Here is an 11,720-nt window from a genome sequence, read left to right as displayed (position 1 = left end):
TAACTTTACAATTATGCCCTCTTAATATTTGTCTTTAAAACTTTGGTGAAATGATAGATTAGTAATTTTCTAATGGATTATTAATCTTTCCTTTCAAATCACGTCATTTTTGCTCCATTATTTTGGGGTAAAAAATGTTCGACTTTTCATTTCCTTTACTTTCTATTCCTTTAGGCTCCATTATTGAGTTTTAATTTGAGAAGATAATTAAGAAAAGAAAGGGTAAGAAACTTTTAGTTTTTGTATTCTTGAGTTTTTGTTTTAAAAGAAAAGGAAGGAAAAAAGAGGGTGTTTTGATCCCAAAACTTTCTTAACACTTTTGGCAAGATTTGGAAAGAAAAGTGGTGAAGTTATTATTATACCCCTTAAACTTATATAAAGGTTTTAATTATTACAAGGCTATAAATGTAAAATTGTATTTTTTTTATCCTTTATTTTTCTTCACTTCTAACTCAAGATACATTCAACTCTCAACTTTCTTTTCTTTTCTTTCAACTCGAGAATGCCTATTTTTTATGTAATTTTCTATCCTTTCTTCCCCTATTGAATCTTCTCCTTTCTTTTTCTATTAATAAAAACTCGAGAATACAGTGTTAAAATATAAACTCAAGAGTACAAAAATAAAAGTTTTCTTTGTCTTTCCCTTCTTATCCCTTAAAATAAAAATTCAAGAATGCAACCTAAAACTAGAGGGGTTTAATTGAACAAAATCAAATAAATTTTTAAAAATTGACGACCGTTAAAATCCAACAATTCCTTTCCTCTCTATATATATATATAAGGGACACATCAATCAATTAGCAAATAGGAGCAAGTAAGTTTGAGTTTCTATTCTTTCAACACAAGCGTCTTTTCTTGTAACGCAAGTTAGTCAGCCTTTATTGATACAAACAACAACAAGCAGCAGGTGAGTTTCTAATCTTGATTAAAGCAATGGGTATTGTTATATTTTGTTTATCAAAAAACATCAAATAAAAAAACATTACTAGTTGATATATGTAATTGAATGATGATTCCGTTGATGTTCCTTTCTTTTAAAGAATTAACTGAAGAACATGATAGTTTTCTTTTGGGGGTTGGGGGCATGGACAGAGGCAACATGGGACAGTGGGGTCAGCTGTCCCAATTCTGATTTTAGTACAATGTAATTTTTTAAAATTTATATGGTATATTTGTAATTTTTTTTCTAGAAGTAAGAAAAAATAAGCAAGAAATAAATACAAATGTTACCTTTGTGAGTATAAGTTTATTATTTGGAAGTCATTGGTCATCGAAACATTATTTTAGAGATAGAACTCTTTGTTAGGATAATAACCACTTGAGTTGTTTTGATTTTTAATAAAAAGAATGAATAAAGGTTAAAAAAAAAGCTTTCTCTTTTTGGGTATGTAAATGTGTATTATATTAATAGTATAGCTGTTTGTGGAAAAATTATTTTCTTTCAAGATATTATATATGTTTATCACAAACAACTAATTATAATAATCATAATAGTTATGTAGGAAAGATATATATACAAACTAATTATTTCCTAAAAAATATTTTATGGGTTTCTTGCATTATGATTGAATACGTTTTCATTTAATAAGACCTTGTTCGACACGTGTGGTCTTTATTTATTAAAAAATTGGTATTTTTAGATATGAGTGTTACATCAGGTACACCAGGTGTGAGGAACAAAATTCTTTTGAGAGTCCAATAGCTAGGGTTCATTTTTTAGATTATCGGATACGACTCTTTATAAGTATGACAAACAAATTAAAAATTGTCCCCTCGCAAAAAAAATTCTGGCTCTGTCTCTGGTTGGGGGGTTACAAGAATCTTGAATAGTTTTCCAAAAACTACTACTGTAATTAAAATCAAGAACACCATTAGAGATTACTATATATATATATATATATATATATATATATATAAAAGAAGAAAGAACATCACTTGAAGTGAATTTCAGGGTTTAATGTTGCTCTTTATTGTGTTAGAAAAAACCCACTTGGGAAAGTTGATTATTTTTTTTTTATATGGAAACTTGCAGAAAAAATGGATAATTTGGAATATGGACTGACGAATTTGGATGATATAGATATCCAAGAAATTGACAATATTGATTTGGATTCGTTAAACTTTGTGTTATTTGATGGTGATGCTGATAACTTCTTTGAGAACATTAATGATAATGAGAATATCAAAGATGATGAACATGATGAGAACATGGTTGGAGCGGAGGCAAAGGTTAATAATGAGAATATGGAAGTGGTTCATGTCGTTCCTGAAGAAGAAGATGAACACGAGAACATGAATGTGGGTGGAGTTGAGGAGCATGCTGCACAAGAGAACATGAATAATGAAGAAGAATAAGAAGATGAGTTTGCAGAAATTGTTCAATTGCTTGATGAAATCCTTGAAGAAGAAGATGATGAGAATGAGAATGTGAATTTTAAGTAGGGGTGAACAAAAACCGAACCGAAAACCGAAAAAACCATGAAAACCAAAACCATTGGTTTTGGTTTTCTAAAAACCGAAAGTTGTGGTTCAGTTTTGGTTTCTAATGAAAAACTGAACCATAAAAACCGAACCAAACCAAAAATATATATTTTTACTTTATTTTATATTTATATCATTTTATTATTAATTTTTGATAAATATGTTATTATATTTGCATTTTTAGGTCTATATAATAATATCATTTATATGTTGACAGTGAAAATACATAACAAAATTAATTTGTTTTATTATTGTATAATTAAACAACACGTAAAAGATATAAATAGTTATATATAAAATTTGTTCGAAGTTTGTACAACTTACTTTTATGGATTTGTTGTCATTGTTGTAGTGTTATTGTTACTAACATTGTTTTGAAAATTTGTTGAAATTAATTAAGGTGTAATTATAGGGTATACACTTATAAACTTTTGAAGCTCAATTTGACCCAAACTACAAGTGGTTAAAAACCTACTAAAACCGAACCGAAATAGACCAAAACCGTAAAAACCGAAACCTCAATAGTTTTAATTTTCAAAAACCGAATTATAACGGTTTGGTTACGGTGTTAGTCAAACCCGAACCAAACCGAACCGTACCCACCCCTAATCTTAAGGACACAACTGATGTGCTTGGGTTAAACCATCAAGTTGTAACACTCACTAGGCAGCAAGTTATAGAGTGTAGGGATAAGTTTACCTTTCCCAATGCAGCTCTAGTCTTGGGAGGTGAGTGATTCCAATGCTTATTTTAATTATTATTATATAGAGTATATATGTATGTATATGTGTTTTAACTTGTGAGAGATATATAACCTGCATTACAATACAATACAATATATGAGGATTCAATCTCCATATAGAATAATAAATTAATTAATGATGTAGCGAAGAAATTTTAAGAATATATATATGTATATATATGTGTTTTAACTTGTGAAAGATATATAACCTGCAATACAATACTATATATGAGGATTCAATCCCCATATTGAATAATAAATTAATTAATGATGTGACGAAAAAATTTCAAGAAGAGGTTGGTATAATTGAATCTTTCCAAGTAAATAATATTTGATATTTTTTGCTATTGGTGTCATCCTCCCAAATTTACAAGGACCATAACCACAAAATTACAAACAAGCTGAAGTATAATAAATCCAAACAATCTGAATCAAAGTTTAGGGTTTTGCATAATTCAATATCACAAAATTTGAACTTTTCTTTTAATAAACCTTATATATATATAGATATTATAAAATTTAAAAATAAAGAAAAAAATGGGTGTTGATGGAAACTCATTTGAAGTAACTCCAGAAACAGAGAGATTTCTATGCGAAAGATTACTAGATCAATCCCAACCAATTTCTGAGCGGTTTCGAGTCCTGTTTTCGCTCCGTAATCTTCGCGGTCCCGCCCCTCGCAATGCTCTCATCCTTGGTTTGTTCTCTATCTATATATCCTATATATATATATATATACACATATATCACTTGCTAGTATTATCGTTTTAATAGCGAGTAATAGTTAGTTATTTTGATAGTTATTTTGAGATGGACAGAGTAATATATTAGAGATACGAGAGCAAGTACCGCCGCGTTGCGGCGGTGAGATGGTGGGGTGATAGGTCATAGAGTGCGATAGCCAAATGCCTGGGATCCGCCCTCGAATTTAAAAATTCGTCGAAAGTATATCGAATGACATCTCTAATTAAAGAGCTTGAAATTTTAAGAACACCCAAATAATTTTTATAATTTATCGATGTGCAGTTTTTGAGATAAAAGATTTTGAATGAATTGGGGGAATAAATGATTTATGGAGGAGAGATAAAAAAAATAATTGGTTGAGATTTGAGGAGAGAGAAAGGGTGTTAGGTAATATAGAATTGATATATGGGCATTTTAGGAAACTAAATGTTGAAACTTAAAATGTAAACAGGGGAGATTTGCTTTATAATATAGTATAGATATATTTTTTAATGATATGTATGTTTAGGTGTTTTTAAGTACTAGGTAGAATGTAATTTGATAAAATAAAAGTTGATAGCTGGCAATGTTTACTGGTCGCACGTCGAGAGGTGGAGAGAATATGTGGAACGCAATGCTGAAGATATGATCATGGCTCGTTAGGGTTCACGGTGTGGGAACAAAACCAAACCATGGAAAATGTGGTTTGTGTGGTGCTGCAAACACCGCAATGTGTGTGTGTGTGTGTTTGTGTTTGTTTTTTTCTATTAATTATTGAAAATGCATATGTGAGCGTTTCACACTTATTTCAATATTTGGAGACGTGACCCTATTAAATTATGCATGGTACTATGGTAGTCGATATTCTGTTACTCTTATTGTTGAAAAAGATAAGTATTACGTGTATGTTGTTAACCTGATAGAGACTATAATTTTGCTTATTGCAGCAACAAAAGATCCTTCAAATTTGTTGGCACACGAGGCTGCTTTTGCTCTAGGCCAGATGCAAGATGCCGATGCTATTCCTGCTTTGAAGCTTGTCCTTAATGATCTTTCTTTGCATCCTATTGTACGCCATGAGGTTGGATTTCGGTCCCGAATCCCACACCTTTGTTCTATTATTTGTTTGAAGTGTTTCACATTATATTTTTGAACTTGTGTTTTGCTAATATCCGGGTTGTGGTTTGCTTGTGTTACTTATGGATGAATAGGCTGCGGAAGCTCTTGGTGCAATTGGTTTAGAGAGCAATATTACTCTTTTGAAGGACAGTTTAGAATCTGATCCGGCACAAGAGGTTCGAGAGACATGTGAATTGGCTCTTTCCCGAATTCAGGAGATGAAGAATGTTGGTGACGATCATCCATCATCTGCGGCGGTGGCATCACCATTTCTGTCGGTTGATCCAGCTGCACCTGCTTCTTGTTCTTCGGTACCGGAACTAAGGTTTGTTTCATATATGATATGAATTTAACAACCCCATGGTGTCATTTTATGCCATCATTTTTGCTGTCGGGTAAGCTTAACTATCTTCTGCTGAGGGTTAAAAATTCAACGATAACCATGTTTTCTGAAAAATGTGTTCTCTTTTAGTATTCTTTTAAAGCTTTTACTATCAAGAAAAGCCTAACATTGCTTAGAAGATTTACTTCTGAGTTTATATAGGCTGATTGTAAAGAAGCCGATACTTTTGTATTGGTGTGTTAACTTGTTATAAATCTTTAATAGAAGTGGCCAACCCATTTATATGTAAATTGGTCCATATTGGGGTCTATTCTCTTTCAACTCGTTAATTGTAAAATTTTGGCTATACGACGAAATGGTCAAATGGGTCAAACGAGTTGAATTATGTCTTTAATCATGTATAGCTATAGCATACTTGTTCACAGAATTGGATTTCTATTGTATGAATATTGTCTTTGTAATCCTAACTAATGAATTTGGTATCTAATACAAGTATTTTTTTAAAAATATGAGCGAAAATGTGTTAGCAGATCAGCCCAACCTTTATTCAGCCTGTGCCGACCCAAACTCAAAGTGACCTGTGTTGGCTGATTACCTAACCACCCACTTGCGAAATCTAAACTTTGAACGGAGTATTCTTATACATGATTTATCTGGTGGAATTTAATTTCATTCAGGGAAGTCATTTTAAATGAAGAAAAGGGGATGTATGAGAGATATGGTGCTCTTTTTGGACTCCGCAATCATGGTGATGATGAAGCAGTTGCTGCCATAATAGAATCCTTGAATGCAAAGAGTGCTTTATTGCGACACGAGGTCCAGGATGAACGTTTTTTCTGTTCTTATCTTTGCCACCTCCCATTCTTCTTTTTGTAGGCTAAATTATATTTTTAGGATTTCAGGTTGCCTATGTCTTGGGGCAGTTACAAAATAAATCTGCTTCAGATGCACTTTCGAGTGTACTTAAAGATGTAAATGAGCATCCTATGGTTAGACATGAAGCTGCTGAGGCTCTGGGTTCTATTGCAGGTTTGTTGAACTGTTTTTTATAATGGATTCTAAACTATCTGCTATAAAAGATTCATGTGGTATACATGTATAGTGGTGATTGTTAGACTGTGATACTATGTATACAATAAACTAGATGTGGCAAAATAGGTGGGTGGTATAATGGGTTCGGTTACAGGTAATTTTTGGTATGGCTGTATGGGTCAGGTCAAGTTGATCTGCAACACTTCTTGCCCAAAGTTTTCAATATTCTTTTATAAACACAAGCATCTCAGAATCGATTATAAAAGTTGCATAATATCATCAAATAACATGATCTCGGAGGTTTTATGAATTAAAAGTTCAATGTGGACTGGACGACAATCGATCTGTTCAACCCCTCTGAACCCTTTTTCCTTTAACAACTTTTGTTGATTTTACATGATTGACCTTTTAACATAACCCCGAATTGCCACCTCTAAAAACTTAGTACCACATTGTTATGTAATGGTATTCCTAGAAAGTTAATAACGACTTATAATATCTGAAAAGCTTCATGATTCTGACTTCTCTCAAATTGTTCATAGATGACCAATGTATCTCTCTACTAGAGGAATTTTCCAAGGATCCGGAGCCCATTGTTTCACAGAGCTGTGAAGTTGCTCTAAGCATGCTTGATTTCGAACGATCTGGCAAATCATTTGAGGTAATTAAAGATTACAATTTGCTCATGTGAAGTTTTATTGCTGTCAGTGTGTTTGGCTAAAGTCCACTATGTTTTTTGCAGTACCTTTTTATGCAGGCGCCTCAATTGCAGGAGGCAACATGATGGGTTCATTTCATTGTGTTTTCTGCCATTTTTACATGAGCGCTGAGCTGTTTGATGCTTGATGGCTGATACTGTGTTTGGATTAACCATTTGACTGAATATGACACGTGTGTTGTACTATGGACATATAACTTTATTTAGATGTTGGGTTTTTGTATAAAATACCAAGTGGTAGGCTCCTACCAATAACTTACAAAGTGGAATTGTCTTCTTAATTCTTCAGTGCACCTGCAACTTCATTATTCGGGATTTTTAGTTATGAATGATATACATTTTGGTCTACTTTTCTAGAAGTATAATATATAATCTGCTTATGAGATCCATCATTATTACTTGGATGTTCAAATATAAATGCTTCCCATTCTGTTTCTTCATAGATCATACCAAGCCCACTAAATCTAATTAACTGTTTTGAAATTAACTCAATTCTAGATAGCCAACATTGTAAATGTCGAAAGGGAACAAGCATATATTTATACGGAAAGAAACGAGAGAGATATTACAATAATTGATGAATGATAATATCAAACCGTTTCTCAAACCTCTATTATCAATCACAATCCCAAACGGTTAGAAAAAATTGCTAAGCTACGTTCATAGGTTTTCTTAACATCCTTGATACGTACCACATATGAACAATTCAATAAACAATACTCGGCCAGTTCCATAGAGTTTTAATCAACACAGATTCCTGTTTTGTTTTGCCAAAACCTCTTGATTAGCAGTTGGTTGTATCGTGATTGCAGGTTCATCTACTGGAGTGACCCCTTGCTTCAATATATATTCCCACTTCTCTTGAAACAAATAGAAGGACCCGATACAAACAATTTCAGCTGTGAAACAGATGACCCAGGGTGCTATACTTCTTGATGTTCTATTCTGGTATGCATGTAGCCCAGTATATACGTTAATTATCCCTAATAGGGAAACCGAGGTTCCTAGAAACCAATGTGCAAAAAACCACAGACTTCGTCTTTTATTGTCCCTGCAACACAAGATCTAAGCTCAAAACACAATTTCAAGAAACATTCAAGTGTGTAAATACCAGTGTTGCAGTTTGGTCATGTGTGACAGGTTGGGTAACAGGTCAAAGGTGTGTTCAGGTTGAAAAATGGTCCGGGGGTCGCCTAACAAAAACCTATGTTGCGTAAATTAAAGAAGATTATGATTAGTTAATGAGTTTAATATGATAGCAAGAACCATATTTACAATTGATAATCTAATGTGATTGAAACATTTTCAGGGCTTGCATTGTTAATACAATTTGGGCTACTTCCTACTCATTTGGCTTGCTCTTCCTAGCTAGATTTATTGACTTGACCCGTGGAAATACAGATAACCCACATGGACCTATACTAACAAAAAATGTCACCTCCAGTAAATGTGCTTGTTTACCTTGATGGACGTAAAATTCCATTAAGTGCTTGCAAGAATACAAACCCGTAAAGGGCTACGCCTAATCTCCTATGCATGTTGTTGAAATCATTGCTGAAATTCCTCACAGACAGTATTGCTGCTGCTGTCACAAGAATCACTGATAGTATCTGCAGAGAAAAATTCCAAATTTATTGAAAAAATAAAATTCCTTTTATATTTAGTATACTCTTTAAAGACAAGAATTGCAAGGCTAAAAAAGATTAGACCACTACAAGTGTCTTTTCTTTCATTTCAAGTATAAACAAAATCATTACAATCAACTGTTATACAAAACATTAAATTAACTAAGCTATCATCATTAAAGTTGAAAAGTGGGATTATAATGTAATCAACTATGCTAATGAAACGTAAATGATTAAAACGCAGAAAGTTAACAGCCAAAACCTGCCTGAGTAACAGCATGTATAAAGAACAAAATTCGTGTTCTTCTTCCACGTTCTTCTCCATTTGACAATCTAATAGTCAAAATCCCGATTGGAATCAAGAAACCCATTGAAGCCCAAAGAAAAAACCCATGAACAACTATCTGCAACGACAATTGATGATCTTTTAGCATTGTGCTGTCTTTGTCAATACGTACTTGAGATGAAGCACTAATATATGGAAGAACCAGAACAATAAAAATAAGAATAAAGTTTGTCGCTTTAATGAAATATTCCATCGTCGTTGTGTGGCTAAAAAGTATGCAGGATGTGACTATGTGTTCTATACTTATATGGATGTGGTGTGTAATGTGTATTGCTTTTTAGAAGCATACCAATAGGCTTTTGGGAAAAATCTTGTATAACTAGTTTAAGTAATCAAGATTAGTGCTTGTGATTGAGCTTAAAAAAGTTGAAAGATTGTGAATTTGGATAAAAAGCAGATGAATTTGCATGGAGAATGATGGTTATTTGAAGGGCTTAAAAGTTGGTGTAACTAAAGAGACAAATGGTCCCGAAAAAGATTGATTATATTATCTCATGGAGGGTCAGTCTTTAGCCCACCTTTTCCATGGAATGAAAAATGGTGGAATTACAGAACAAAATGGTCAGGATTCAATCACTATGTTTGAAAACAAAAAGAAAATGTCAAAAGTGGATCTGCGAAATCTTGTTTTTTCAGCCCGCCCCACTAGTTGGTGCGCGAATGCTCGTTTGTACAGTACAGTTGATCGATGCATTTCGTGATTTTAAGTTTTAACTGAAGTAACAGAAAATAATGTTTATAATGAAAAGCTAGTTAGAATTGGTTTTATGTAAGTTTAAGGTGCTGAAAATCTACTAGTGATTGCATAAAAGTCACCTGTGGACCTTCCCTTACCACCAGAGCCACTTATTTCTTTTCAAACTAATGATTACTTTGAGACTTTATTAGTCATTTAATCCTATGATTTCATTACATGTGATTTTAATAATAAAAGGTAGAAGTGGTTAAGCAGTTCATATCGAAACAAATTAGACACAAAACATTGACGAAATGGTATATGTAGATCCTATTAGATGTAAATAGTGTAAATGGTAACATGTAAGGATAGCAAAATTGTGTTGTAGTATTAAACGAGGTAATTAATTTGTTTCGACTTGGTTAATGGGTTGAATTGGTAACATTTTTGTTTGTAAACTAATAAAAATGCGTCATCCCAAAAAGAAATTTGATCAATTTGCTACCGGCTATATGTCTTGAAGTCGAAATAAATATATGGGAAAATGATCCGTACTGCAGACTTTACTTAAGCTTAGGTACTGCCACTTTATAAAAAGTTACAAATAAAACCTTTGAATTTGATAAACATACATAACCTTCCCTGAATTTTACATAACCTCCTCCTAAATTTTACATAATCCCCTATGCTTTACCTAAGATAGATACTGCATGTTTTACCTAATCTTTCTCCTAAATATATATACAAAAAGAAGAGAAAATTTCTTTTCTTTTCTCTTATTTCCAGATTATTTTTTGTAGCCAGGCCATGAGGTTTGCATATTGAGGATGAATAATAGTTCAAAATTTTCTTTATATATATATATATATATATATTCCATACGGTTTGTGTTTCAGGTATTAAACTAAATATCCGATGAAATAAAAACATTTATATCAAGATAACAACAGATTTAGAGTCTTGCTTCTTTAAATACTCTAACTCAAAATTTTGTCATTTTGCAAATTAAAATATCGTGTTTCCAATCTAAGGAGCAATTTATATGTACACTAATTAAAACCCAAAAGATCAAAACTATAAGGTCATAAGTCACCCCAAATAACAATCAATATATTGATGTTTGGTGAGTAAGAACTAAGTACATGACTACTTGAGTTCCATCCAAACAATAACCAATCTTTATCTAAAGCCCGGGACTAAACATTATTGTTCTTCCATATAAATAGTCATGAAAAAGTTAAAATAATCTTTACTTTAATTTCGCTTGAATATTTAAGTTATACGGTATAATACGGTAGTTAAAAGCGTATAGAAAAGCTATGAAACCTAATCAGAAATCTATACAAACCAAATTGAAAAATCGACAAATCGAACCGAACCGAACCAAAAATATATTGATGGTTTTCAAAAATTGAAAAACTTTCACGTTCAGTTCAGAAAGCATTTTTTTTCATTGAGAATTCCTCGTTTTAGGCTTTGATTCAAGGCTAAATTTGCAAATCATCATCCCTATAAACTACTTGTAAATGACAAACACACAAAACAAAATGGAAAAAGAAGCAATGATATCACATTTAACACATAAGACATATCTTTACTCTTTTACTATCTCCGTCTCAATTTAAATGTCCAAATTTAACCTCTCAAGTATTATTTTTATAACTTTGACCATTAATATTATTATTTATGTTTTGTTATACTTGGTGAAAGTTATATCATTGAAAATTACATTGAAAACTCAATCAGTTCATATATTTTTCATCAAGTATTATATAACACAAATAAAAATCTTGATGGTCAAAGTTATACAAGTAAAACTCAAAATGTCACACTATGACACTTAAATTGGGACAGAGAAAGTATAAAATAATCATCATGACTTTTTTATATATTTTTCGGCCTTTAAAATACCTAA

At 32.1% G+C, this 11,720-nt stretch overlaps 2 protein-coding genes across 2 annotated transcripts; one reads left to right on the top strand and one right to left on the bottom strand.

Annotated features, from left to right (window-relative positions):
* Positions 1 to 3,677: 3,677 nt before the first annotated feature.
* Positions 3,678 to 7,466, top strand: LOC122607483 (deoxyhypusine hydroxylase). The gene is made up of 7 exons (XM_043780459.1): positions 3,678 to 3,920; positions 4,894 to 5,027; positions 5,158 to 5,390; positions 6,086 to 6,224; positions 6,311 to 6,437; positions 6,983 to 7,101; positions 7,183 to 7,466. The coding sequence occupies exons 1-7, from the start codon at positions 3,761 to 3,763 to the stop codon at positions 7,222 to 7,224; spliced, it is 954 nt and encodes a 317-aa protein (XP_043636394.1). The 5' UTR covers positions 3,678 to 3,760; the 3' UTR covers positions 7,225 to 7,466.
* A 207-nt stretch (positions 7,467 to 7,673) lies between these two features.
* On the bottom strand, positions 7,674 to 9,502 carry LOC122608281 (cytochrome b561 domain-containing protein At4g18260-like). The gene is made up of 3 exons (XM_043781369.1): positions 9,050 to 9,502; positions 8,620 to 8,768; positions 7,674 to 8,209 (listed from the first exon to the last, which is right to left on the bottom strand). Exons 1-3 carry the CDS (start codon positions 9,320 to 9,322, stop codon positions 7,903 to 7,905), a joined length of 729 nt encoding a protein of 242 aa, XP_043637304.1. The 5' UTR covers positions 9,323 to 9,502; the 3' UTR covers positions 7,674 to 7,902.
* Between the last annotated feature and the right edge of the window lie 2,218 nt (positions 9,503 to 11,720).

The sequence above is a fragment of the Erigeron canadensis genome, chromosome 7, assembly GCF_010389155.1.
Source record: "Erigeron canadensis isolate Cc75 chromosome 7, C_canadensis_v1, whole genome shotgun sequence".
Taxonomy (NCBI): Eukaryota; Viridiplantae; Streptophyta; class Magnoliopsida; order Asterales; family Asteraceae; genus Erigeron; species Erigeron canadensis.
This window is presented reverse-complemented; position numbering and strand designations above follow the sequence as displayed.

What these genes read in the sequence shown, in the direction of transcription:
- LOC122607483 (XM_043780459.1), top strand. Translation starts at nt 3,761, where the DNA reads ATGGGTGTTGATGGAAACTCATTTGAAGTAACTCCAGAAACAGAGAGA. An exon ending in ATCCTATTGTACGCCATGAG is followed by an intron (nt 5,028 to 5,157) that starts GTTGGATTTCGG and finishes ATGGATGAATAG; the next exon opens with GCTGCGGAAGCTCTTGGTGC. An exon ending in TCTTCGGTACCGGAACTAAG is followed by an intron (nt 5,391 to 6,085) that starts GTTTGTTTCATA and finishes AATTTCATTCAG; the next exon opens with GGAAGTCATTTTAAATGAAG.
- LOC122608281 (XM_043781369.1), bottom strand. Translation starts at nt 9,322, where the DNA reads ATGGAATATTTCATTAAAGCGACAAACTTTATTCTTATTTTTATTGTT. An exon ending in TTATACATGCTGTTACTCAG is followed by an intron (nt 8,769 to 9,049) that starts GCAGGTTTTGGC and finishes TTTTCTCTGCAG; the next exon opens with ATACTATCAGTGATTCTTGT. An exon ending in GGAATTTTACGTCCATCAAG is followed by an intron (nt 8,210 to 8,619) that starts GTAAACAAGCAC and finishes CTTGTGTTGCAG; the next exon opens with GGACAATAAAAGACGAAGTC.